The sequence below is a fragment of the Gymnoscopelus microlampas genome (assembly GCF_963454915.1).
Source record: "Gymnoscopelus microlampas genome assembly, chromosome: 9".
NCBI classification, from domain to species: domain Eukaryota; kingdom Metazoa; phylum Chordata; class Actinopteri; order Myctophiformes; family Myctophidae; genus Gymnoscopelus; species Gymnoscopelus microlampas.
The window spans coordinates 45,418,239-45,445,955 of NC_139946.1; the positions used below are offsets into that span (position 1 = coordinate 45,418,239).

Genomic DNA, 27,717 nt, shown 5'->3' on the forward strand with positions numbered 1-27,717 from the left:
CGCAAACACAAGCGTGGTGAATGTTTAACTGAGTTTTATTTGTACATCTTCACAAAACACTCAGGTAACTATCAGTAAGTCTGTCAGTGAACCAAGGGTACAAAGCTTTACTTTGTAACAAAAAGGTGCCAAATGAAACAATGTACATTATGAATAAAAACACAACCAAACAGGTTATTGTGGGTTTGGAGTGAGTTCTCCTGCAACTGTTATTACAGGTGAGCAAACGTAAGGCATTAATTAATAAACATTCATACTGTATGGCTGCTTAGCAGATGTAAAAAAATAAAGAAAGGTTACAGTAAGAGGAATATGCATTATCTTGATCCAAACTCATGCAGGTTGGCGTATAGTGAAATATGCTGCTGGCCCTATTGTACATTCATAGTAGTAGATTATGGTTACAGTACTGTGTATATGACAGAATGGCAACTATGGAAGGATATTAATGATATGTACTGTGGTTCTGCGGCAGTAGCACTGCAGAAGAGCAAATCAAATCAGTGGAAGACTGTGTTTAGTCAAACAAAGATGTGTGTTTTGTTGGCTAGCCTTCTCTTTGCGGGTGAAGAGTGGCAAGTTTCAGTAAAATCCTGTTACTTTAGAGCAGTGGTTCTCAACCTGTGGGTCAGGACCCCTAGGGGGGTCCCCACGTGATTTTTTTTGACAAAGAAAACAAAGAAAATAGCCGATCTACAACGCCTCACAATGCCTCGCATTGCGAGGCGTTGTGAGCTTGTAGATCGGCTATTTTCACAATATTTATCTGTGGAATCAGGGTGGGGGGAATATGATTATTTTGCCCCCCGTTCAAATATGATTATTTTGGGGCTTGCGGCCTGAAAAGGTTGAGAACCACTGCTTTCGAGTTCACTTTCTACTGTGTGTATCTCGTCTCTATTGTCCTCAATATTCTGTACCTGGGCACATCCCCCTTTATACGAGCTGTATACCACCTGTGATAACATTCACTAGGGACCCGTCTGTTTTTGATGCACTATACTGTAGCCTACAGACTGTCACATGCAGGCTGCCAATTACAGCCTATAGTCTGTCAATTAATAATGACAAATATAACGTGTGGCTTTTCCCATCCTGTGATGAGAAGGTTTGTTAATATGGACATGGTGTTTTATAGTGATGCACAATATTATCTGTATCATATCGATTTCGGACGATATGTCATTAAAAACTGATACCAAAAGAATTCCAATGTTTTTTCACAGATATAGGCCGAATTTCTTTCACCGATATTGACCGATATTTCACCAATATCTACCAATATTTCACCAGTATTGACGCAATAATAATGTGACTGTTAATGGCTTTGAAAATTAAAACAAAAAAGTTCAACAATGAGCTCAATATAAATATAATATATAATAATGTATTATATCGGTATCGCCCGATTTGACCCTGCATAATATCGGATATCGGCCACAATTTCAATATCGTGCATCTCTGGTGTTTCATGTGTTGTTTCTTCGGAATATGCTGAGCCTTTCTGACAGTCTTCTGATAGTTTATTGGGACTTGGGACAAAAACGATGAACACCAAATGGCAGAGGCCTTCAATTGAGGGAGGAGAAACACCGGCAAGACTTATTGCAGATTTCCCGCGTTTAGATTTTCAATAGAAATTTGATTAATTCAAGTTGATGACACAGGCACCTTTTAAATCTAAGCCTGCACTCCGGAACATGTAACCATGGCACGTTTTTCAATCCCCATAAATGATGAACATTTGTATGGGGTTCCGTAATTGACCAACGTCAACGTTTTTGACCAAATCGATTAAAATCAAACTTACACAAATTAGAGCCTTTGACCAACTTCTCATCTGGTAAATTTGGCTTCAATGCCAACTTTGGTCCTTGATTAGCTCAATAAATCTTTTTACTGCCGTATACCTCCCTGAAATGTCCTCTGACGTCAACAACATTCACTATTGGCATCCAATACCATGCTCCATCATTCAGTGCTTATATACAGCACTACACACACACACACACACACGCACTCGCACACGCACACACAAAATATTCCCCATATCATCTTGAAACTGACAACATATAACTGACATTCATGGCATATTTCAAGTAATACATTTACAACTTAAGTACAGTATGAAAAAAAGACGTTTCCTCTTTTTTTCCTCTCTCTTACAAATGATGGAAAAAGTTCAGTATCTTTTTTTTTCATTTTTCTTCTTCTCTGGCGACAGACCAGCGAGTGGAAAAGTTTTACAAAACATTTAGAGACAGTCATCACACACAGACACATGGGCTCAGACACACACATGTGTGGAGTTCAGTGGGACCTGCCCCCTACGCTCTGCAACCTGCACAGAAAGACCAACGACAACACACGTACGCACGCACGCACGCGCACATGCGCACACACACACACACACACACACACCCAAACACAAACAGCAATTCTCAACCTGTGGGCTGGGGCCCACTGGCGAGCCACGAAGGTATTGCAAGTGGGCCCCCAACTAATTGGCAAACACTACGATTCTAATGACAACAATAGTTTGTAAAAAAATAAAAGGGGGGACAAAAATACATTTTTCTTGAAAAACCTTGAAAAAAATGCGTTTTCATTGTGATTACAATAAATAGCAACTTAAATTATACCACGTTACTTCCATTGATCCACGCCATAAGATTTAAATAAAATAAACATGCTCTGATTTTCACGTGGGGCCCTGATCCAGAAGAAGTTGAGAACCACTGACATTATATTATAGTACATACACACAAAACCTAATTGAACAATCCATGGGTAAGAAGGGTGTTCATCAAATGAATAAGGCTATAACGATGATACAAGAAGGCCTAAAAAAGAGGTAAGAGACTGTGTAACTGTACTTTTTCTGCTTCAATACATACTGGTTATTATGCTGCTTGAGAAAACATGCACGCTAGGCTAGGCTAGGCTAACGCTCTTCCCATTGTGTCACTTCGGACAAGAAGGCCTTGAGAACTAGAAATTAAAAGTGCAAACCCCTATTAATGAACAGGAGCTACCACTTTGACCACTTAAACCCCCAGCGTCCGTATTGTGGGGAAATCTTTCGCAAGAAAATAGGCTCTATGCACAGCAGCCATATTATCACTTCCTTCACAGGTGTTACCAATGATACTAATGAAGGCTCTGTTCCATTTAGAGTAGCACAGTGGTTCTCACACTTTTTAATTTCCACGACCACCATAACTCTGAGAGTGTACAAATGGTCCATTTGGTTCCATTTGTACACTCTCAGAGTTACACACCCGTAAGAGGCCATATGGAACCCCCTCAAGGAACCATGAGGGTCCCTGAACCCCAATTTTAGACCCACTGGTGTTGCAGAGTGTTTCCAGTGAGCCAACATCAGCACCCTGACTCTGTTTGACCAAGAATGGAACAGAGCCTTCATTTGTATCATTGGCAACATCCTATGAATTTCTTCACAATATGGCTGCTGTGCATAGAGCCTATTGCGCTGCGACGCGTTGTGAGCTTCTATATCTGCTATTTTCAGTGAAAGCTTTCCCCACAATAACAGAAAACAGAAAAGACACTAGTATAGAGCCCTGAGGGACTACGCTCAACCATATGGGGGTTTTAAGTGGTTAAAAAGGTCTGTAACTGAAATGACTTATACTGCATAACGTGACCTCAGCATCGGCTGTTCACAGTACTGTACGTAATAATGGCAAAGTGGATGGGATCACGGTTCTTATAATAAAAAAAATAACACTGCATTTGACAATAAAAAAGTAATTGCACTCTCAGACACATACATAAGGGAGTATAGTGCTCATGAGGACCACATTCTCAGTTAAAGGGCAAGACCACTTTGGTAGAGGTTTGGGTTGTGTAGTTACCTTGCCATGATGTAACTCCAAAGGTGGGCAAGAAATCAAAAATAATTGCTCCATCGATTAGAAATTGATAATTAAAAATATGCTCCTCATTGAATTACATTGTATGGTAAAACAGCTCTCCAAGTCACTCTTTTAGGACATAATCGAACGCAAACAAAGCTGATTCAGACAATATAGAACATCACCAAACCCAGTACTGTATTTTTTTTCAAATAAAAATGTTAACTAACTATCCAGTCGGGGTTTTCTTCCTAATACAAATGGCAAAATCAACAGGAAGTTAACATTTTTATAAAAAAACCCAAAAGAAAACAGGTTTGGTGATGTTCTCATATTGTCTGAATCAACTTTGTTTGCATTCGTAGATGTGCTAAAATAGTGACTTTGAGAGCTGTTTCACCGTACAATGTATGTCAATGAGGAGCATATTTTGAATGATGAATTTCTAATCACTGGAGCAATTATTTTTGGTTTCTTGTCCACCTTTGAGTTACATCATGGCAAGTTAACTACACAACACAAACCTCTACCAAAGTGGCCTTGCCCTTTAAGTGGTTAAAAAGGTCTGTAACTGAAATTACTTATACTGCGTGACCTCAGCATCGGCTGTTCACAGTACTGTACGTAATAATGGCAAAGTGGATGGGATCACGGTTCTTTAAAAAAGAACACTGCATTTGACAATAAAAAAGTAATTGCACTCTCAGACACATACATAAGGGAGTACAATGCTCCTGAGGACCACGTTCTCAGTGAAGCCGGGGTTCTTGCTGTACTCAATAATACTGCCATAAATAATATCCTTGCTGTCGAGTGGAAACCTCACTATGTCTAAAACTGTTACTTTTCAGGAGTGCAACGCGTTTTGAGCCTTTGTGTATTTTTTGGGGGGGCTTTTTATACCTTTATTATCGACGGGACAGTTAGTAGGCTGACAGGAAATGGGGAGAGAGAGATGGGGAGTGACACGCAGCAAAGGCTGTCGCGGGATCGGGACTCGAACCCGCGACGCGCTGTCAGCCTAGTTGCCCGGTTCCGGGCCGTGACACTGTAGTATGACGTGGTAGGGCATTAATTTACGGGGGAGGGGGGGAAAAAAGTCTGGATATACGAAGTTTCTGCCCAACGGCAACGACAGCCCCCCCCCATGAGGTTTCACAGTTTTCATATAGCTACGTATATGAACATTCACATGTCTTGGCTCTATTGACCATGTCGTGGCTCTTTTTTGACGAAAGAGCATAAATGGCTGCTATGCGAGTATGGTCAATGTGCAGCACACAAAGTAAAGGCATCTTATCCATGCCGACAGTCCCACACATTTACTTCAGGAGAGTATCATCTATTTGATTTAATCCTTACTTACTCTCATAGGCGGCGGGTAATGAAGGCTAGGGTAGGCTAAGCCTTCCCAAATGTTATGCTGGGAAATTCTGGGAATTAATAATAAATCAGTAAAATCAGGCAAAAATATGAATTAAAAAACCTAACCCTAATCTAACCCTAACCCTAACCCTATAACCGAAATAAAGTAACCAAAAACCCAACAGAAACTAACAGAATCCAACCAGAAACGCGTGCGCGGATTTCGGCCGCTTCGCGCGCGGCCGATCCCCAGCCTTCCCAATTGTCAAGCTCACCCGCCGCCTATGCTTACTCTACTGTAATTGCTTAACCCATTAAGACCGGGAACGCATTTGTTGGGGGATATCAAAAAATAGCTGATCTACAAGCTCGTGCAAATCTTTGAATATATATATTTTTTAAAAGCGAACATTTGTAAAATATTTTTGTTCCAGGGGGACCCCCCAGAAGCAAAGATTTGAGTTACAAATGTTCGCTTTAAAAGATTTGCACACATTTTTAAGATTGTTATTTTATTTTTGAATAGCCCAAAGAAATCTAAAATGACACAGATGCGTTCCCGGTCTTAATGAGCTAAAAGACAAAACATTAGAGTTAATGCTTGCTTATTCTGGGGGGAAAGATACCGAATGTCAGTTGCTTTTGGGATTCATTTGTGGAGCAGTTTTGCAAGAATTTAAATAGTTATAGTAGCCCACATGTTTCACATGTAAAAGAAAAAGAAAAAGAAAAGGATAAATAAAACACACACATACTAATGTTTCCAATAGGGAAGATTCAACAATCGACCCCCCCTGTTGGCTACAGTTGGTAGAACATGGCACTTAAGACTGCAACATACTGCAAACGAACAAAAACTTTGTTTTGGCTTCGGAAGGGCTTGTTGAGGCGAAGAAAGTTTGTCGAGAACTAAAGTGCTTTAAACTGCCTCAGAACTAGGCTGAGTTCTGAATGCTAGACGACCCTCAGTATTCTACCTGGATCTCCACCATTTATGTTTTATATCCATCTCTGACATTATTTGTCTACGGAGATTTTGCCACACAGTGGACAAAGTGTGTGCCATCTCTCTTCATTAATTAATTGCCATCTGGTTGTGTTTGTTGTAATGTATTTATGTGTAATGACAAAGACGAGACTAGCATTATGGAGTGTTTATTTTCTAACCGTGGTGCGAGTTGGGAAGAGCAACGAGGGACAATACAGAAGGCAGGTACGGAGGCTCTATAGAAAAAGTGAAGCAATAATATAATACATTACATTTGTAGCTGCACAGTGAGGGATTAGAGGCCGCCGCAAACCTTTCTTCAAAACATGGTACGTTACTGACAGACTGCGGAGATACAATTAAAAAACCACGAGCACATTGCGCGTCTGAGAAATCACACACAACGCTCTGTCAGAACTTTGTTCGGCTAGTTAGAAAATCATGTAGGTGCAAGAGCTACCAAACAAGGTTCTGACAGGCACTGCCAAAGTGAACTTCTGAAAGAATTCTTATCGCCTAACCTAGCCAAACGAAGTTTGTATGTCGGTCGGAGTATGCTGCAGCCTTTGGACTGATATGGTTAGGGGTTCTATTTTAGCTCCTACAGTATGTAGTTTGATGGCAACAAATGTGTTTCCAAATCGAACAGGCTTTCAGGCTCAGTGTGAAATGCTTTGGATAAAACATGTCATGTTCATAATCATGTAACAGTGCACTTCATGTAATCGCCATTTAAAAAGTCATTCTGCCCAATAACAACATGAACTGAATATGGACAGAAATACAGTACTGTAATTAACCCTGAAGCGACACACTGAAGAATGTTTTAGTTTCACAGGTGATGTGTTGCCGCTAGTCGCCCTGCTGGTTTGCAAGGCAACGCACGCGACAATCCAAAAACTAAATACGGTTGGAGTGTCGCGTACACGGCGCTGCCTCTGGGATGTTTCACTTCCCAGCATGCACTGCCAGCGTCATGCTAACAGATTAACGTGGCAGAAGCTCAGCAGCAGTTTGCTGCTCTCCAGTGGTGGAAAGTAACTAAGTACATTTACTTAAGCACTGTACTGTACTTCGAATTTTGAGGTATTTGTACTTTACTTGAGTATTTCCAATTCTTCTTTTACTTCTACTCCACTACATCTCGGATCCAAATATTGCACTTTTACTCCACTACATTTATTTGAAAACTTTAGTTACTTGCTACTTTGTAGATTTTAATTATTATTTTACAAAACATACATTAACCACTTCAGCCCTATGCATTTCGGCCATTTGAAAATAGCCGATCTACAAGCTCACAATGCGTCGCAGCGCGGCGCATTGTGAGCTTGTAGATCTGCTATTTTCAAATATTTTTTATACATTTGAGAGCTTGAAATGGGGTATTCTGCATAATGAGTACTTTTACTTTTGGTACTTTAAGTAATGATGCCAATACTTTTGTACTTTTTTGCCAATACTCAAGTACATTTTGAATTCCGGACTTTTAATTGTAACAGAGTATTTCTATACTGCAGTATTGATACTTTTACTTGAGTAAAAACTTTGAGTACTTTTTCCACCACCGCTGCTCTCCGCCATTTAGTTTGGGGAAAAAAAGATCTTTAAGTGTCACCATAGCCATGCATGTCATGGTTTACACGCTGCAACTACTGTAATTAGTGAAGCAAAGTTGATAGAGCTACGTATTGTGGAGTATTGTTGTATAGAGTCCTATGGAGTATTGCAAGGAATTTCAGTGTACTGTAAATGGAGGGTTGCGTTGTTTTACCAAGGCATTTCATTGACAGGAAGACGTGACGTTCCTCTGGCCCTCAGCATTCTGACAGGCAGAGGTTAGAGAACACAGGTCCCATTACTCATGAAACATCTAAAAATGAGTAAGTTCACTCGTGTCATTTTTGCAGGCCCAAAAGGAAATCAAGAGAAATGAAATGACAGGGGTATAGACTAGTGATCTTAGACCAGCCACCAGTCCACTTGATGAACTGAAGGGTGACTACAGTAAAATCCTTTAGTGTTCATTTAAGCCACTTAAACAATATACTTTGTTGACCGGGGTCCCTCAGCGATCCATACTTGGTCCCCTGATTCTTTGCCTCTACACCAAATCTCTTTTTCGAAAATAGGCAATCTACAAGCTCACAAGGCGTTTTGCGTTGCGATGCACTGTGAGCTTATAGATCTGCCCCCCCCCCCCGCTTAATGTCCTCCTATTTTCACCGAATGTTCGCCTACTATGACACGCTCAGAATGGGGAAGCTAGTGTTAAAGTGGTTAAGCCTCAGGATTTTACTGTGCATAGCCAAGAGGCCAACTGCTATCAGCCCAATGCTCCTATTTTATGAACACAAAAAACGAAAGAAATGAAAGAGTACGGTTGTACTGATGGTAGGCAGAAGAAGAAGAGGTGGTGAGTTACGGTCTTGTCCTGGTACAAACTCAATGAAAATAGATAAATAAATACACTTCTTTAAAGAAAATAAAAATTATAAAAATCATAATAAATCTGCATTTCTAAGTGCTGTTTTTTGGGGGTTCATCACCCAAGAGTTCATACTAGAGAGCTTAAAACTGCACCACCAACATGTCCCTGCGGGGGGCAGTGCTGACAGAGGCAGAGGAGGAGACACTGACATGGTTTTCAGTTTCTCCAGAAATGGTTGGAGTTAACAAGGGAGATGGGGCGGGGGTGGAGCTGAGACCAGGTCAGCTTTGAGGGCATCTTCGACGTGAAAAAGGAGGAACACTGTACACAGAAGTCCTCCTCGATCATGCATCTTGAATGTTATACAGGTACAGTATATACGATATTTAAAAAAAAGAACATTTGTTTTTTTTGTGGTACTAGTTCAGATCTTCCCTTGCGATCAATTCATCTGAGGGCTGAGCAGAGATAAGCACAAATTCGGAATAAATAATCCATGCGCTTCCTCTCTTGGAGTGGAGCCACAGTGCAGTGATAGTGCAGCAAAGAAGTGCAGCAAAGTGTGCAGTGAAAAGACTCTTACTAATGGCCACACGACGACGTGTAGCCCGCCAGGCAGGTTGGTCTTTCTTTTTACACTCTGCATCAGTTCAGTTTGTCTGTCTTACTTTCTCCCCCAGTTAGCAGCAAAAGTGGTGGGCTTAAAATATCATGTTTTAAATATCTCAGTCTTAACCATTACTTTGAATGGTTAAAAAAGAGACGGGGCTCATGATGCACGCGACAAGCGATGATGATATGTTGAACACTCGTTGCAGGCGAGGGCAACAAGACGCAGCAGAACGTATACAACAGGAAACGGAGACTCCATGAACATGTCCGCCTGGGTCCGGATCAAGCGAAAAAGAACGTGTTTCAGAATGGAAGCCGTACAAACACAAAGTTAATAACGCCAGAAATTGCACGGAAATGATCATCTTTATTCTAAACCAGTGGTTCTCAAAGTGGGGTCCGGGGCGGGGGACCCTCCGGGGTTCCTTGAGGAAGTTCCAAATGGACCCGCACACGGGTCAGTTACTCTGACAGTTTAAAAATTGAACCAAATGCATTTTTTGGTTCCATTTGTACACTCTCAAGAGTTATGGTCAAAAGTTTGAGAACCACTGTTCTAAATCAATACAGCTGCTGTGTTTAAAAAAAAAACTAAAGTCAGAATCTTGTCAAAGAAAAACTTGCTGGGGTTGCCAGATCCTGGGGATTAGCAGAAGAGGAAAACTGAAGAATCCATGGAGAGGATTTATACTCAGTGGTTGGTAGTAGTCAAGACTCAACGGTGGAATCGGTGTGTGTATGTGTGTGAGTTCCTGCAACCGAGTTTACCACAGTAAAAATTCTTAGTATACAAAATGGAAAAACTTCCATTTTTGTACACACTTCTGAGTTAAATGAAGGGTAAGGTGTTTTGTTTTACTGCGTATATGGAGTGTGTTAGTTCAGTGCGTGTTGCCTGATGGTGTGGAATATCCAGTCCATCTTGGTCGTCCATCCTCCATGGTGAGCATCGTTCATCTGCTTCATAAAATAGTCCAGCGCCTCCTGCGTGAAACACGACAAAGGACAGAGAAGAAACGGAACAGAGTTAACCCATTAAGACCTGAGGCCGATTCTTATTTATGTCTTCAAAATCAACAGTTTTCTGAAAAACGTATGTTTCTATATCAGTGGTGCTCAAACTTTTTCATGTCAAGGACCCCCAAAATCATATGTATTTGGCCGCGGACCCCCATCTGAAAATATTTTGTTCCAGGGACCCCCCAGAAGCAAAGATTTGTGTTAAAAATGTTCGCTTTAAAAGAATATAAATATATTAATTTGCACACATTTTCTCGTTTTTTCAAAAATAGCAGATCTACAAGCTCATAGCGCGGCACTCGGTGCCGCGCTATGAGCTTGTAGATCTGCTATTTTTGAATAGCCAAAGTGTAAAATAATGCTTTTTAGGTCAAATCAAAAAATGACACAGATGCGTCCCAGGTCTTTCTCGCATAGCCAGAAAGCTATTCCACAATCTCCGAATGCTGTATATATTCTGGAACTACACCTCCCGAAATCCGAGGCAGGAAGCTGTGCCATCTGTTTGTCATTTCCGTTCACAAAAATATATTTTAAAATATCTTTATTTTTGAATTCCCATTTCTGCTAAGCAGCAAGCTACGTATATGTGACTGGGTACAATGCTTTATGCCGCAAGTCATTTTGTATTTTTTTTTACAGATTATGAGAATGCAAGCTTTCAAATGTGTTGCTTATTGAAATTGGAAAATATTTGAAGAAGTTATGGTCATTTGAATCTTGTCTAACCAGAATGTTCAAAGCACTGAAAACAACTTTCAAATATTTCACACAATCAGGGCCTGTTAATGGGCGTCAACAATGGGTAATTTACTCAACCCCTAACCACACCTCTAACCCCCCCCCCATTGTCACCTTTCAGTCAGCTGACAACTCTATAGAAACTTGAAGGGTGAAACCTGAGACAATAGGGCCATTGCACCAATCGTCACCTTTCATGCAAATGTTGAGCCTGCAGGCAAGCTAATCTCCACCCCCTCAAAACACACACACAAATGCACACAAAGTAAGCCTTGTTTGTGATATAATTTTAACTATTTAATGACTCTAAAACGGTTGTCTGTCTTCAACATTCGAACATTGTTAATATGGAAAAAAACGAAAATCACAAAACAAATATATATATATATATATATATATATATATATATATATATATATATATATTCTTTGTTTCTACTGTTTAAAAACGGCCAACTTGAGGAGCATTTCTCTAGCCCCAGTCACATATATGCCTCAATGATTTGGATTTATATCAGGATACATTTGCGCGACTGTAAAGACGAAACGGAAGTGGGGAGGAGGCGTCACATCCGCTTTATCGCTTAATCATTTTCAGAGCTTCCGTGCTCCAGACTGTATGACTGGAAGCAATTGAACATTGTGGGAGGCAACAGTCTGGCTCACGAGAGACTAGAACAGAGTAGAATATAGCAGTGGTTCTCAAACTTTTTCATGTCAAGGACCCCCAAATTGACACTTATTAGCCCGCGGACCACCATTTGAAAAGATATGCCAGGGACCCCCATAAGAGAAGATTTTTACAGCTCTTAGCAGTGATTCTCAACCATTTTAATTTCAAGGACCCCCCAGTTTGACATGCATTAGGGCTACAGACCCCCATTTAATGGCATTTCTATCTCTGGGACCCCAATTTATATTGTAAAATCAATGTTAATTTAACTCTGAGAGTGTAAAAATGGAACCAAATGGACCCGTTAGAAAAATTGGAGCGCTTCTTCCATCACTGTGTGTATAACTAAAAGAGCAGAGTAAAAGCCTTGAGCACCTGCTCTGTCTTCTCCAGGGCCAGAGTTTTCCTAATGTAGGCGATGTCATCGAACGACTGCAGCTCTGGCATCCCCGAGCCCAGCATCATGGAGAACAGGTTAATGAACAGGTTAGCATGCTGCCGAATGGCCAGGTAGGCTTTATAACACATCTCCTGAAACCTAGAGAGAGAGAGAGAGAGAGAGACACACAGACAGAGAGAGATAGAGAGAGAGAAGGGGTGATGGAAGAATGGGAATGATATGGGAAAATGAAAGAATATGACAATGTGTGAAAAAGAAAAAGTTTGTAGACAAGATCAGTGTCTTCAGATCCAACCTGACCGGAACTTTCTTCCTGAATCTCCACACAGGAAGAAGACCGTCAGCAGACTATAGGACCAAGCCCGCAGAACCACGGACCAGGTCAGCACCAAACTTTGGTGCTCAAATCAAGGAAAATGCGGAAGTAGATCGTTCTTCCGGGTGCTTCAAGTGCTGTGAAATACTTTAATTGAAATGAATAGCTGGGGGCGCCCTCTAGATATATTATAGCTAGCTAGCTAGCTGGTCCGGCAGGAACCAGCTAACTCCAAAATGTTCATTTTTCAGGAAATGAAAAAAAGTGGAGTTAGGAGGTTTTGTTCATCATTGATAAGAACAGCTGAATGGACCTCCAAGCTCACAATGAGGTTGGAGTTAGCTGGTTTCTGGTTAGCAAATGGAGTTCGCTGGTTTCTGCCGGACAGCAACGATGTACCGTACCTCTCAAACTCTCTGGTCTTGGTGCACTCTTGGGTTCCCTTGCTGATGACAATGAGGAAGTCTTGTGTTAATACAAAGGGAACTCTCTCTCTCTTGTAGCCAAACTTCTTCTTCTTGTGGTCCAGAAAATGACCAAAGTCTATATGGAACAACTGGAGAGGAGAGGAGAAGAATGAAGAGGGCAGGAGAAGCCATACTCAGCACAAAAAAAAAAGACAATTCTCATTTTAATCTATGGTGAAAATGACCTACTGCTCATAGAATAATGACAAGAATGCAGAGCATTATTCCAAAGACTGCAACATTAATGGATAACTTAACTTACTTAACATAATGTGCCTCTTTATACCATTATTTAGTACTTGGTCCTGCAGGGAATTCAGGCTCAAAAGTTAGCTGTTAGATGGAATGACAGGGCGCTAATTTTGCTAGAACGTTGCTAAATAAATAACATTCACAGTATAACTCTCCACAGGGGGGTTACATCAAATTAGTTCCGATTTCATTACATTTTGAGGTATTTTTACTTATTTCCAATTTTCAGTACTTTTACTTACTTCTACTCCACTACATCTCAGAGGCAAATACTGTACTTTTACTCCTCTACAATTATTTGAAAGCTTTAGTTACTAGTTACTTTGTAGATTTTGGTTATTATTACAAAACATACATTAACCACTTCAGCCCTATATACATTTCGGCCATTTGAAAATAGCCGATCTAGACACTCACAATGTGCCGCGATGCGACGCATTGTAAGCTTGTAGATCTGCTATTTTCATATACATTTCATACATTTAAAAACGTGTGAAACAGGACATTCGGCATAATGAGTGCTTTCTACTTTTGGTACTTTAAGTACATTTTCATACCAATACTTTTGTACTTTTACTCAAGTAAATTTTGAATTCCGGACTTTTACTTGTAACAGAGTATTTCTATATTGCAGTATTGGTATTTTTACTCAAGTAAAAACATTGAGTACTTTTTCCACCACTGCACGCAAGCAAACAACTATCTCTTGATCCTGCTTGATTCTATCGCGGGTCCAAACACTACAGGCATACAAGAGGCAAAATTACATATGGATCTAATATCGCCAAAACTTACCTTTAACAAAGTAATGGAAACCAAACGGGAGAAACACTGAATAATATCCTAGACTAGATGAATTTCAACTGAAATGCTTAAAAAATGCGTGTTTTTGTAAAGTAGAGAGACAAACCTGTCCATCATCCTTGACCATGATGTTACTGTTGTGTCTGTCTCCTATGCCCAAGATAAATGTAGCTACACAGTAGCCAGCGCATGACCTTGTAAACAGATCAACAGCCATGTCATACCTGTACAAACACACATGGACACGCTCTCATACGGGCATATAGTAACACATGGACTGCAGAGAAGCAGACAGACAGCTTCTAAAACATGTAACCACAATTAACCACATTCAATCCGGGATCTGTGGTATTAAAAGTGTAATTTTAGATTTCTTTGGGCTATTAAAAAATAGCAGATCTACAAGCTCATAGCGCGGCACCGAGTGCCGCGCTATGAGCTTGTAGATCTGCTATTTTTGAACAGTCTTCAAAATGTGTGCAAATCTTTGAACATATATTTTTTAAGGGAACATTTGTAACACAAATCTTTGCTTCTGGGGGGTCCCTGGAACAACACATTTTGAGATGGGGGTCCGTGGCCAAATACATATCTATCTAAATGTATTTTCTAAATCCTAACAGTATGTTGCTACTGTATATCAGTGGTGCGCCAACTTTCCCATGTCAAGGACCACCCAAAATGATTTGGCTGTGGACCCCCATCTCAAAATATGTTGTTCCACGATTTAAAACAAAATAGCAGATCTACAAGCTCATAGCGCTGCACTGAGCTTGTATATCTGCTATTTTTTAATGGCCAAAGAAATCTTGAAATGACACAGATGCGTTCCCGGTCTTAATGCATTGATGGCAAAGTTGACAACAGGTACAACGTTCAGTTTTGGTAATATTCCAGGAGATAACCCTGATGATATGATATGCTTGTGATTTGTAATGAGCTCTTATATTTACAATTCGACTTAGGGCTTGGGCAATTAACCACATTTTAAAACATGTATTTTTATCCATTTATTTTTATTATCAACTAAATGGATTAGTATACACTTAACCCTGATGTATACTTTGTTGTACAATTGTGGCATAACAAAATAGTGAAAATAGCCGATCAACAAGCCTGCAACCTGTTGTGAACTAGATTTCGTTTTTTTTTCAGGAGCCGAGATACAGATTGTTTAAGTTTAAAGTTAACAAGGAAGTGGATGGGAGTCTAGATCTTCGAAAAATCATATCTCCTTGGTCTTTGGGTCAAATTTAAAAACAAAAAAATGTTTTAAAGGCAGGCATGGCTTATGGGACAGAAGTCGTTTTAGACGTTCAAGGCAGGGAATGAGTTAATATTGGTTAATTAACCATAATCGAGGCACAGGTTTGAAATAATCGTGCTATTGATTTTAAGTCACATGGCCCAGCCCTAGTTCAACTTAATACTTAATAAAGCAGAGACAGAGCTATAAAAAAAACAACTAAATAACAGAGAACAAACAAAGAGAACACCAAACTCACATCTCTCCTTTGTTCTTGTCTTTGAGCCACTGGTGCAGGGTGTTGGAGTTGAACTGCAGCGCCCCCTTGAGGCCACCTTTGCACTGGATCTGCATGATGGTGTGAGAGCTCCGGACCACCTCGATGAGACCCACACAGTCTCCTAACGACAGGCAGCCGTAGGGCAGCATCCTGCGTGGACACGCATTATTAACCCATTAAAACCCGCGAACGCATCTGTGTCGTTTTAGATTTCTTTGGGGCTATTCAAAAATAGCACATCTACAAGCTCTGTGTGTAATATTTACCGTAGGTCAAGTCCTGCGTTCTGCCAAATGTTCTCCATGATTCTGATGATCTGCAGAGTCAGCATATCCTGACGCAGGTCTACCACACACACACACACACACACACACACACACACACACACACACACACACACACACACACACACACACACACACACACACACACACACACACACACACACACACACACACACACACACACAGCGTGAGCGGGAGCTTATTGTATGTGTGAGAGGGGTAGGTTGTGTGTGTGTCTGTGTGTGAGTGTGAGTGTGAGTGTGAGTGTGAGTGTGTGTGTGTGTGTGTGTGTGTGTGTGTGTGTGTGTGTGTGTGTGTGTTACCATCTCCGTTCTTGAAGATGATCTCGTTGTTCTGAAACAGCAGCTCAGACATGATGTCCGGGTTCTCCCAGTTCAGCCACAGGGGCCGCTTGGCTGAAGACATGATCCTACATTCATCTAACCTACACCCACGCACACGCACACACACACACACACACACACACACACACACACACACACACACACACAGTACGCAAAAACATGACGTGTTACACACATGAATGAAACTGCCACTGCTGTGAAAAAGGGCATTTTTTCCCCGTCCCCCAGCTCAATGATATGACTGGGTCATTCAACGTCAAGTGACTTGCTGCTAACTCCTTACTGACAACAACACTACACGTTTAAGGCAGTGGTGCTAGCAGAATCTGTCTTGAGAGATTATATGACTGCAACAGAAGCAGCCGTGTTAAATATAATGGTCAGTAGACCAGAGTGGTTTCATATACAGTAGAGAGTGATGTATTATTATGTAGACAGGACACGAGGACAGTGGCTCTTATAGTTGAAATGAAATCCCATGCTGTTCAGCCAGCCAACATTAAGCCCAAATGTAAATAGAAACATTATAGAAGACATGCAAGGCCACAGTATGCCTATGCTTAACGCATTCAATCGGGGAACGCATCTGTGTCATTTTAGATTTTTTGCTATAATCATTATTTTTATACTTTGGGCTATTTTTTACATTTTTACCTCAAATCTTTGGCTCTGGGGATTCTATAAATGTCTTCTAAATCCCAACAGTATTCTGAAAAAACGTATATTTCTATATCAGTGGTGCTCAAACGTTTTCATGTCAAGGACCCCCAAAATGATATGTATTTGGCCGCCGACCCCCATCTCAAAATATTTTGTTCCAGGGACCCCCAGAAGCAAAGATGTTAGTTAAAAATGTTCGCTTTAAAACAATATATATTCAAAGATTTGCACACATTTTCAAGATTTTTCAAAAATAGCAGATGTACAAGCTCGTAGCGCGGCACTCGGTGCCGCGCTACGAGCTTGTATATCTGCTATGAATAGCCAAAGTGTAAAATAATGCTTTTTTAGCTCAAATCAAAAAGTGACACAGATGCGTTCCAGGTCTTAATGGGTTAAACTTATGTTGCTATAATATCAGTTCTCAAACTCTTTTCACATCAAGCACCGCCCCCAAAATGACATGTATTTGTCCACGGACCCCAGCATCTCAAAACATTTTGTTCCAAGAAATCTAAAAACAACACAGATTCCCGGATTGAGTAGGTTTAAATGATCACAGAGATATACTGGCCGACAGTGTGGTGGATGATCGATTCGGGCCAACAGCTCCCAAAATAACTGTATAAATTGTTGTTTATTTATTCAGCCGCCCTCACACTCACTGAACACTTCAGACAGTAGTTGGTGACAGGACAGCTCATATGTGGGACAGGACAGGACCGGTCTGGGGGGGATTTACGACTATGGCACGAATGCGTCCAAATACCCTTCCTCTACTCTCACTGAACAACTGACAGGGATAGCTTTACCAACAGTGACAGAAGCCTGGATTAAAGTCTCAGTCGCCACGACGATATGAGATCAGTGTGGATCCGCCAAAAAGAGAAAAAAATAAAAGGCAGGGAGTGGACAGTTGTTTACAGAGATCGCTGCGGCATGTAACGAGATGGCCTACAGTTTAAATCAGTGCATCAAACGCGGTCTGATGGCTAGTAAGGCAGCAAATTTAGATTTTGACAGCAAATTCAGATTTTGATATATGAATACAATTCCAGTCATATTTTAGTCACCTGAACTGTTTTAGTTTGTGTCTAGTTTTAGTTGACTAAATCTACAGTTGATTTAGTTGACTAAAATGTATTCTGGCGGCGCCTTGATGGTGTCGTAGTGACTGATTTAAAGGGACTACACCATGAATTTGAACTTTTCCTTCTTTTTTGTGTGTTTTTGGTCTCCCCTACCTCTCTTCTATCCCAAAAAAACACCCCAGTTTGAACACTCAGGCTTTCACAGCATATCTGGGGGTTTCTGTAAATTGGTCTCAAAACAGACCAAACTGATTTTCATTTTCATTTTTATTTAGTTTTTGTCAGTGAAAAAAGGTAGTCGACGAACATTTTTCGCCATAGTTTTAGTCGACGAAATGAACACTGTAGTAAGGGATGGGACATTGATCTGTATAATAATGTTTCGTGATAAAAAACGCTCATTAACGCAATCATCATATCGCAGAGATTTTAATTCATCATGATATTGCCCGTCATACACTGGAACTGAGTTTGGCTCTGCACTTTTTCTGTCCACACACCAAATGTCTTACGTTACGATGCTCAGTTTGTTTTTGTCCTCCCAATTGTGGTAGTGAATAACCCCATCCAAGCATATTTAGACCAGAGCATTATATAAACCACACAGCAAGCAGCTGTAGTTTGAGCCAATACACAGTCAACACACCAATAGTATCAGTGAGAGGTTTAAATTCCATTATTCAATGTTTTCCCCCAATATCATTTGTTTTGTTTTGATCACCTCAGCTCACCTCGCGCCCCCTTGCAGTACCGTCGCACCACACTAGGGGGCAACAGCCCACACTTTGTGAAACACTGCACTACAGTAATAACAGATTTTAAGTTGTAATTGGTCAAAATAACAATAGAACACATCTTCCGTAAAACCCCAATGGTGTCGGATGTCTCATAAAAGTGAGGTTTCGATTTCTACTACTGGTTAAACAGCAGGAACACACGTTTTAGAACGATAATAGCGAAACGTAATTTAACATTTATTGTGTTCATTGTTTTCCAAACAGAGTGCTAGTGTGGGGAGCTCTTTTCGGGCTGTTTCACAAAGGACAGATTAGGACCTGGCCTGACAAAAAAAACATGTTTTATCCCCACATAAGGCAGACATAACCTCCGCATTGTGGGTTTGATTCCCGTCTCAGCACTAGTGTTTCATGTCATACAGTACCTGGTCACTGTGGTCGAGGAGATTTCAAATAAGTGTTATTCATTTCAACCTTTTTCATGCCAAGGACCGCTAAATTGATATACATTTGGCCGCGGACCCAATCAATTACATTTGGTCATTATACATTTGGTCCCCGGACCACTGGTTTGAGAACCGCTGATTTAAGAGAACTCATAGTTTTAAATGAGGAGGAGGACTTCTGAGATGTGAACATTTAACATGACCTCTCCTGACCGCTGCCTCCTGCAAACAGCTGAGGATGTTTAGTGAGACTCGCTCTGATCTCCTGTTCTCTGTGTGCCATGTGTTGTCAAATACAGGAGGGTGTTAAGACCCATTAAGACCGGGAACTTATCTGTGTCATTTTTTAGATTTCGTTGGGCTATTCAAAAATAGCAGATATATACAAGCTCATATCGTGGCACCGAGTGCTGCACTATGAACTTGTAGATCTGCTATTTTTGAAAAAAAGTGAAAATTTGTGCAAATCTTTGAATATATATATTTTTAAAGCGAACATTTTGAATTCAAATCCTTGCTTCTGGGGCGGTCCCTGGAACAAATATTTTGAGAAGGGGGGTCCGCATTGTGAGCTTGTAGATCGACAACACATTCGTTCAACTTGTACTTTTTGAAAAATCTCGGAAAATTACAAAAAAAAAGAAAAAGAAATATTTGTTTTATTCTATTTTTATTTTTCACTGCCAGATGTGCGTCTGCGGGCAAATACATATACATTTGGGGGTCCTTGACAAGAAAATGTCTCGAGAACCACTCGAGACATTCTCTCGAGATGAAAAAAGAAAAGAAAAGAAAAAGCAACAGTCCTACTAACCGTAGGTTTCCTAGTTGGTGAGCCGGGTTGAGGGGAGACGTGAAGCTCTGCAGAGCATCCATGTAGTCTGGTCTCTTCATCTGGTCCACCAGAAACCTCATCTGGACCTTCACAACGCACACACACACACATGCATTTATACATATACATACTGTATGCACAAAGAACCAGATTCGCTGGGAAATTAACCAAAAATATATCAAAACCAACATTTAGAACCAATAACCGACTTAATCTGAAATAATCTAGAAGCTTTTCAACAAATCAACATGAAAAAGTCCTGGAAAATTTGTATTTAAAAAATATATAATTGATTAGATCGATTAACTACTTGACCCTGTTTTTTTACTTTGTTGTACAATGGTGTTGTAACTTTCTTTTTTATAATATCCGATCTTCAAGCTCATTGTGAGCTTGTAGATCTGCTTCTAGATCTGAAATAATCGTGATAATCAGTTGAAATTTGAACCAGCACATACATACATGCATGCATGTGTGACTCCTGTGATAGACATAATGCACAGGAGCATTATATACATGATATACAGTAAGTGTGTGAAAGGTTAAATCCTGAATTATGCATGTTAAGACCACAGATTATGAATTAAGGCCCTGGCACACTGAGGGCGTCCCTGACATACGGCAAGGTGGGCCGCTTTTCACATTAGAAGCATCAATTCGTCTCTATATAGGCCTACTAACATTGTGATATATATCGTATCGTGAGGTACCCATATCGTCCCACCCCTAGTGTGTGTGTATGTGTGTGTGTGTGTGTGTGTGTGTGTGTGTGTGTGTGTGTGTGTGTGTGTGTGTGTGTGTGTGTGTGTGTGTGTGTGTGTGTGTGTGTAATGTGTGCATTGCGCCGCCCGTCCACTCTCCCCTACCTTCTGCGTCTCGTCTTTCTTCTCCTGCTTGAGGATGTCGGTGAGGTTGATGAGCTTCTCCATGGCCTCCACCTGCCTGCTCAGGTGTTTGAGGTACATGCCACACGCCCTGCAGTACGCCTCCAACAGCAGGCCGAAGCGCTGGCTCACCGTCTTATTGTGCATCTCTGATCTGAGGAGGAGGGAGAGAGGGGGGAGAGAGAGGGAGAAAGAGAGAGGGAGAGAGAGAGAGGGAGAGGGGGAGAAAGAGAGAGGGAGAGGGAGAGGGAGAGGGAGAGAGAGAGAGAGAGAGAGAGAGAGAGAGAGAGAGAGAGGGAGAGGGGGAGAAAGAGAGAGGGAGAGGGAGAGGGAGAGGGAGAGAGAGAGAGAGAGAGAGAGAGAGAGAGAGAGAGAGAGAGAGAGAGAGAGAGAGAGAGAGAGAGAGAGAGAGAAGAGACGAGGAAGGGAGAACGGCGCGATTAGACCAGCTGTTCTCAAAGTGGGGTCCGGGTATTCCCCCCAGGGGTCCTTGAGTCCCCCTCAAGGACCCCTGGGGGGGGGGGGGGGTCTTAGCGGGTCCCCAGCAAAACCAGTTCAACCACTTTAACCCTACAGTATATATATACATCGGCTATTTGATTTTTTTTTAATCTGCTATTTTCAAAAAAATCTGAAAGAAATGAATATAAAAAATGTAACACAAATCTTGTATGTGTTTTCAGATGGGGGTCCGCGCCCAAATAGACTAGACTGAGAACCATTTTTGCGATAGAGACAGATGTGGACAGAGAGGAAAGGGTTAATGTGATTGTCATTTAGCTACACTGTTAAGAAGCAGATAAAAAGAGAGAAGTGGGCAGAGACTTGCAGAGATGTCAGCCACAAAACTCACTTCAGATGCCAAAAGAAGAAGTGTCCTATCCTTTGATTGGTTAAGGCTTTCTTGAGCAGGAAGCGGACGAGAGGATTGTCAAGGTACTGCTCATACTTTAACACCTATAGGAGACAAGAGGAGAGACGTTGAGTCATTTCAGAGACTATAGGCGAGCCAGTAAATTTGAAAAGTTTGCGCTCTAAACTCAAGGCTTACCAAAGATAGGCTTACCAAAGATAGAGCCAGCAGTGGTGTAAAAACATGTTTTACTTAAGTAAAAGCATCAATACTGCAATATAGAAATACTCTTGTTACAATGTCGTCACATCGCAACGCATTATGAGCTTGTAGATCTGCTATTTTCAAATGATTTTTTGAAAAAAGAAAAAAAAACTTGTGAAATGAGACATTCTGCATAATGAGTACTTTTACTTTTGGTACTTTAATTACATTTTGATGCCAATATTTCTGTACTCTTACTCAAGTCATTCCAGACTTTTGCTTTGTAACAGAGTATTTCTGTATTGCAGCATTGATACTTTTACTTAAGTATAAAATGTGAGTACGTTTTTCCACCACTGCACACTAAAACCCTCAGTGTTAACTAACTCTATTCCTTTGTAACTCTGACAACGCCAAATCGGGTCCCATTTGGTTACATTTCTACACTCTCAGAGTTAAATTGAACACGGTCCTACCTGCACTAGTTTAATTTATTAGTTAATTGTTTTTCCAGACGTTCACAATTATTTTCATACACTTCATACACTGTGTAATCGTCAAAAAGAAAACATTTATCTGGAAAAAAAGGAATAGACTGAAGCCTAAGCTTATTATGTCTACCCTTTTGTTATTTAGCTTTCAGCAGCATAAAATAAACATCTTGTCCCAGTATACATACAATTCATGTAACTAATTACCACTCAACAATACAATGAAAAAAAATAATGATAGTACAAATGTATCTTCCTTAAAACAATATTGCAAATAATAACAACAATTCTAATATCATTTAATAATGTTATTATATCAGCTTAATCAAATAAGCTGAATGATGTATTGGGACAGTTTGTCGTCCTACAGTAGGTGGCCAGTGACTTTTCCCTCCACACCTCCTGCATGGAGCGCGTGACCCGAGATGATGTTGGTTCGAATCCAGCAGACAACACCAATGGTTTTGATAATGTGGATTGTGGAAGTTAAATGGTGGATTTGTGGATTGGACTCTATATGAACAAACTTGTTATATCAACAAAACGCATCGCATTCTGTCTGTGTGACATGCATGATGCAAAGGTTTTGAAAGTGAAACTGGCCAAAGTCACTGGCCACCTACTGTACCTGCACTAGCTGAATGAGGTATTGTTTAACACAGTCCTACCTGCACTAGCTAAATGAGGTATTGTTTAATACAGTCCTACCTGCACTAGCTAAATGAGATATTGTTTAACACAGTCCTGCCTGCACTAGCTAAATGAGGTATTGTTTAACACAGTCCTACCTGCACTAGCTGAATGAGGTACTGGGACAGTTTGTCGTCCTACCTGCACTAGCTGAATGAGGTATTGTTTAACACAGTCCTACCTGCACTAACTGAATGAGGTATTGTTTAACACAGTCCTACCTGCACTAACTGAATGAGGTATTGTTTAACACAGTCCTACCTGCACTAACTGAATGAGGTATTGTTTAACACAGTCCTACCTGCACTAGCTGAATGAGGTACTGGGACAGTTTGTCGTCCTACCTGCACTAGCTGGATGAGGTACTGGGACAGTTTGTCGTCGGTCAGGAACTTGTCGAGGCAGCGCACGGCGAAGTGTCTGACCATGGGATCTGGGTAGTTACAGTCCAACAACTCCATGGCCTGCTCTGGACGGATAGACGGCCACTCCTTAAGCAGGCAGTACATCTAGAGGAAAAACAACACTAATCATTCATTATTATAATCATTTTATTCATTAGTTTATTTCACCAAATATAGTTTGAGCAGGTATCTGAAATTGACTTAATTCCAGTTCCTTCCATTTCGCTGAATATTCTGGGTTGCACTAGCATATCAGTGGTCTTAATTGGACCGCAGTAAAATAATCCTCCATACATGGAAGAGAGAATCCACCTTTATCTTTGTGTAATTGTAGGGTTTTATATTTGACCCGGGGTCTCTTACTGTTCCAAATAAATCTTGAAATCATCTTATTCTATTTAATGAAGTTTTAGAAGGAATTGGATCAGGAAGTGACTGGAACAGATACAAATAGCGCGGTAGAACATTCATTTTTATGATTTCAATTCTATTTGACATATCTAGTGGCAACAGGGACCATCTGTCGAGATCTGCTTTAATTGACCTAACACCAGGACCATAGTACTTTTTCATTAGTTTATTTCATTCATAATTTATAACATTCATCATTGTGTGTGTGTGTGTGTGTGTGTGTGTGTGTGTGTGTGTGTGTGTGTGTGTGTGTGTGTGTGTGTGTGTGTGTGTGTTTGTGTGTGTGTGTGTGTGTGTGTGTGTGTTGAGATAGCGTTGTTGTACCTGTGCTACTTCGTCTCTCGAGTTCCACTTGACGGCCAGCAGAATCTTAGGAAGGACCTCGGGTACGTTCATACAATAGTGTCTGGTAGAGACAGAGAAGACATTTAACTCACTTTGTATGTCCGTGACAAAAAAATACAGTTTAACGAAAATGTCCATCACAAGCTGGCATGGTGATGACCCCTGCTCCCAACGCATCGTTAAGATCTATTCCCTGTGCTCTCTATAACGTGTTAAGATCGCCATGGGTGGCTTGGCAGAGACAGAGATGTACTATACTGTTATACTGTGTATACATGACTGCTCTAGGGCTGATATGGTATGGTATGGCAAGCTTATGACCCTTTTGGGTATGTGTTTATATATATATATATATATATATGATTTATCATTTATATCTACACTACACAGTAGTACACACAGGGTGATACTTGTCGCCATTCTGGAGTAAGTCACAAAGCAGAATCTACCCAGTAGAGCAGTGGTTATCAACCTGTGGGTCGGGACCCCCCCCCCCACAGGTGGGGGGGGGGTCCCCAGATGACAGTGGGAAAAAAAGGTGTACTTAAAAAAAACAAAAGTGAAGAAAATAAATGAAAAAAGACCAGAAAGAGGTAAACGTGAAAATAGCTGATCAGCTATTTTCACAATATTTATCTGTGGAACCATGTCAGACTAGTAAATGTAATGCCTCAACTCCTACAAGTCCAAGTGCTTGTCAGGGTGGGGTAGTCCCCAGTTCAAATATGATTATGTTGGGGGTTCCCCAGTTCAAATATGATTATGCTGGGGGTTCCCCAGTTCAAATATGATTATGTTGCGGCCTGAAAAGGTTCAGAACTACTGCAGTAGAGTCCTCAGTGTTCATTTATTTGGAACTCTTTTACATTTGTTGCAAAAAATACATGTACAAAATAATGTCTCAAGAGTTAAATTGAGGATTTTACATGGCACTGCATGTCATAACATCATGTTTACCTGTGTCGCCAGAGGAAGTCTTTTTCCTGTTCAGTGATTTCAGACAGCGGGTCTCTGTTACTCAGCTGTCTCAGTTGCTCTATGTCACTCTCGGTCAGGGCATGGTCTCTGGCAACGCGGTTACTCTGGAATACATCATGAACAAACACTGAAATGCCGTTGCATTATTAACACCCGAGGCAATATTAGACATGTCACTCACTCTGGTGGCACGTGGTCTCTCTGCATGCATGGTTACAACTGAGTAACAATACATACCGTAAATTACGTAATAGAATATTATTACAGGGTCTCGTGCAGGGCAGAGAACGTAGTCTAGGCCAAGGGTTGGGCAACTTTGATGATGGAGAGGGCCACTATATTTCCACACTCACTCCAGAGGGCCACATTGTATATACTGTACTGTCGGGCCATTCTATGTCACACAAAATTAGCAAAAATAGCCGATCTACAAGCTTGTAGGTCTGCTATTTTTGCTAATTTTGCATTGGAATCCAGAAAAGTAACATTTTTATTTAATTTCCAATGCATTTAGTTATACTTATGTTAACTTTATGAACTTAAATACAAATACATTGGACGTAAAAAAAAGACAATAGAATTATAATACTAGTCATTAAGCTACTAGTATAGACTGAAGTAATTAAAGCGGGTCATGTTTGGAATTGTAACAGCTGAAATCAATAATATATCAGTATTCTGATATTAACCTGCGGGCCACATTAAGTGAAGGTGGGGGCCGCCAGTTGCCCATGTATGGTCTAGGCGCTACTGGAATGTGCCCACAATATGGACAAAATTTCACTACTCAATAGTTATGCCAAATATTTCAGTAGCAATACAATAATGTCTAGGAGCTCCACAGTCTCTCAAGGCTTTTAAGAGATACTACTGTAATATCACTGCGTAGATATTAGTCTGGAATGTGCCGGAACCAGCAATTTCCATGGGGCAAATTAAAACCCGCCCCATATTGGCATATTGGGCCCTCACTACTTCGGAGGGAGAGAATTCCAATCACAACTGAGCGGTGCCAGACCAAATCTGACGAGGGCAATTTGTTTTTGCAATGATAGATTTGTCTGGTTTCCAGGTTATTTAAGAGAGGACTAAAGACTTTCCTTTTTAACTAATTTCCAGACAAAATTATTTCAGATTTTTTTAAATATTAATACAAGAAGTTTTAATAAAATGCAGATCTGCGTCTTTGGCAGCCAAGTGATGGTATTCAATAGAACGCAGATCTGAGTTTTTGGCAGCCAATGTGTTAATAAAGCATTCGGCTAGCTATTTAGGTTTTAACCCCTAGGTTTTTTTTTCTGTTTTGTGCAAATTCATTTTGATTCTGTACTGTAGCACTTTGAAATTGGTTTCAAATGTAAAGTGCAATACAAATAAAATATATAGTTATTATTATTATTATTATGGCTTCACACTTAATTTACATTTTCTTTATTGTAGCAAAAGTCAAAACTAAACATTCTTTAAAAAACAGCATATTACAGGTCAATTACGCACTTATTGTAAACATTTAGTGTGACATTTAGCCTTAGTGCTGACCAATTCAGTCTCTACGGTGCGCCTAGACTGAACTCGTCTGGCGGAATCCCTGTATTACATTACAAAACCTCAGCTAATATTATCCATCTTCCCTCTGGCATAACAATAGCTACACCCTTGGTAAATATTAAATAAATAAAGGGTCCATTTGGACCCTTACAGGGGGCAAGGGTCAATTTGATTCCATTTGTACACTGTTGACCCTTGACTTAAAAAGGTTTGAGAACCACGGGGCTAATCCATGGCCTAATGCAGTGGTCTTCTCAACCAGTGGTCCGGGGACCACCAGTGGTCCTTGAGGGGGTTCCAGGTGGTCCCCATGCTAAATGATGGAGAGTTGGTAACCAAATGGACCCTTATAGATCTTTAACTCTTGAGAGTGTCAAATGAAACCAAATGGACCCTTATAGATCTTTAACTCTTGAGAGTGTAAAATTACACTCTCAACTTTCATTTTATCCTCTCAAGAGTTCAGGGACGTGCACAGATAGACTCTAGGTGGCGCTAGAGCACCTGCCCTTTGCCCTCTTGACCTTTTGAAAAAAGGGCACAGCAGGGGTCTTCAACAGGGGGTCCGGGACCCCTAGGGGGTCCTCAGAGCTACTACAGGGGGTCCGCCAAATCTTTATGTGATATGATTTTTCTTTTTACCATAACCACTCTAAACCTAGCATCCCTTTTCTGAGGAGAACTTTAGCCAAAAATAGCAGATCTACAAGCCCACAACGCCTCGCGCTGCGAGGCGTTGTGGGCTTGTAGATCGGCTATTTTTGGCAAAGAGGTATAGGTGTAGAGGGAAAAAAGAGCAGACCAAGTAAACAAAAAAAAGTATAATTTACTTGAGCACCTGCCCCTCAAAATGTCTGTGCACGCCACTGCAAGAGTTAAATCATTGTTAAACTTCTGCATTACTTAATTTACAAGAAGTCTACACAATTAGAGAATGTAGAAGAATTGTTATTTTGATCAACGTTTGCCTGCATCTCTCCTATTGGTACCAACATCAATACAGCATGTGGAATTGTGGA

At 40.7% G+C, this 27,717-nt stretch overlaps 1 protein-coding gene across 2 annotated transcripts in view; it reads right to left on the bottom strand.

Annotated features, from left to right (window-relative positions):
• Positions 1 to 9,816: 9,816 nt before the first annotated feature.
• The window catches only part of LOC311052002 (phosphatidylinositol 4,5-bisphosphate 3-kinase catalytic subunit alpha isoform-like), a 52,651-nt gene continuing 34,750 nt past the window's right edge, over positions 9,817 to 27,717 (bottom strand). For both annotated transcript variants that reach the window (XM_084066750.1, XM_084066751.1), the window contains exons 14-26: positions 25,130 to 25,254; positions 24,152 to 24,233; positions 23,357 to 23,521; positions 21,628 to 21,731; positions 20,757 to 20,928; positions 19,870 to 19,976; positions 16,080 to 16,201; positions 15,739 to 15,817; positions 15,452 to 15,622; positions 14,053 to 14,170; positions 12,828 to 12,979; positions 12,083 to 12,245; positions 9,817 to 10,258 (exon numbers count right to left, since the gene is read on the bottom strand). In XM_084066750.1, the coding sequence (XP_083922876.1) occupies positions 10,151 to 10,258; positions 12,083 to 12,245; positions 12,828 to 12,979; positions 14,053 to 14,170; positions 15,452 to 15,622; positions 15,739 to 15,817; positions 16,080 to 16,201; positions 19,870 to 19,976; positions 20,757 to 20,928; positions 21,628 to 21,731; positions 23,357 to 23,521; positions 24,152 to 24,233; positions 25,130 to 25,254 (1,668 nt within the window). In that variant the 3' untranslated portion in view covers positions 9,817 to 10,150. The remainder of the gene's footprint in view (positions 10,259 to 12,082; positions 12,246 to 12,827; positions 12,980 to 14,052; positions 14,171 to 15,451; positions 15,623 to 15,738; positions 15,818 to 16,079; positions 16,202 to 19,869; positions 19,977 to 20,756; positions 20,929 to 21,627; positions 21,732 to 23,356; positions 23,522 to 24,151; positions 24,234 to 25,129; positions 25,255 to 27,717) is intronic.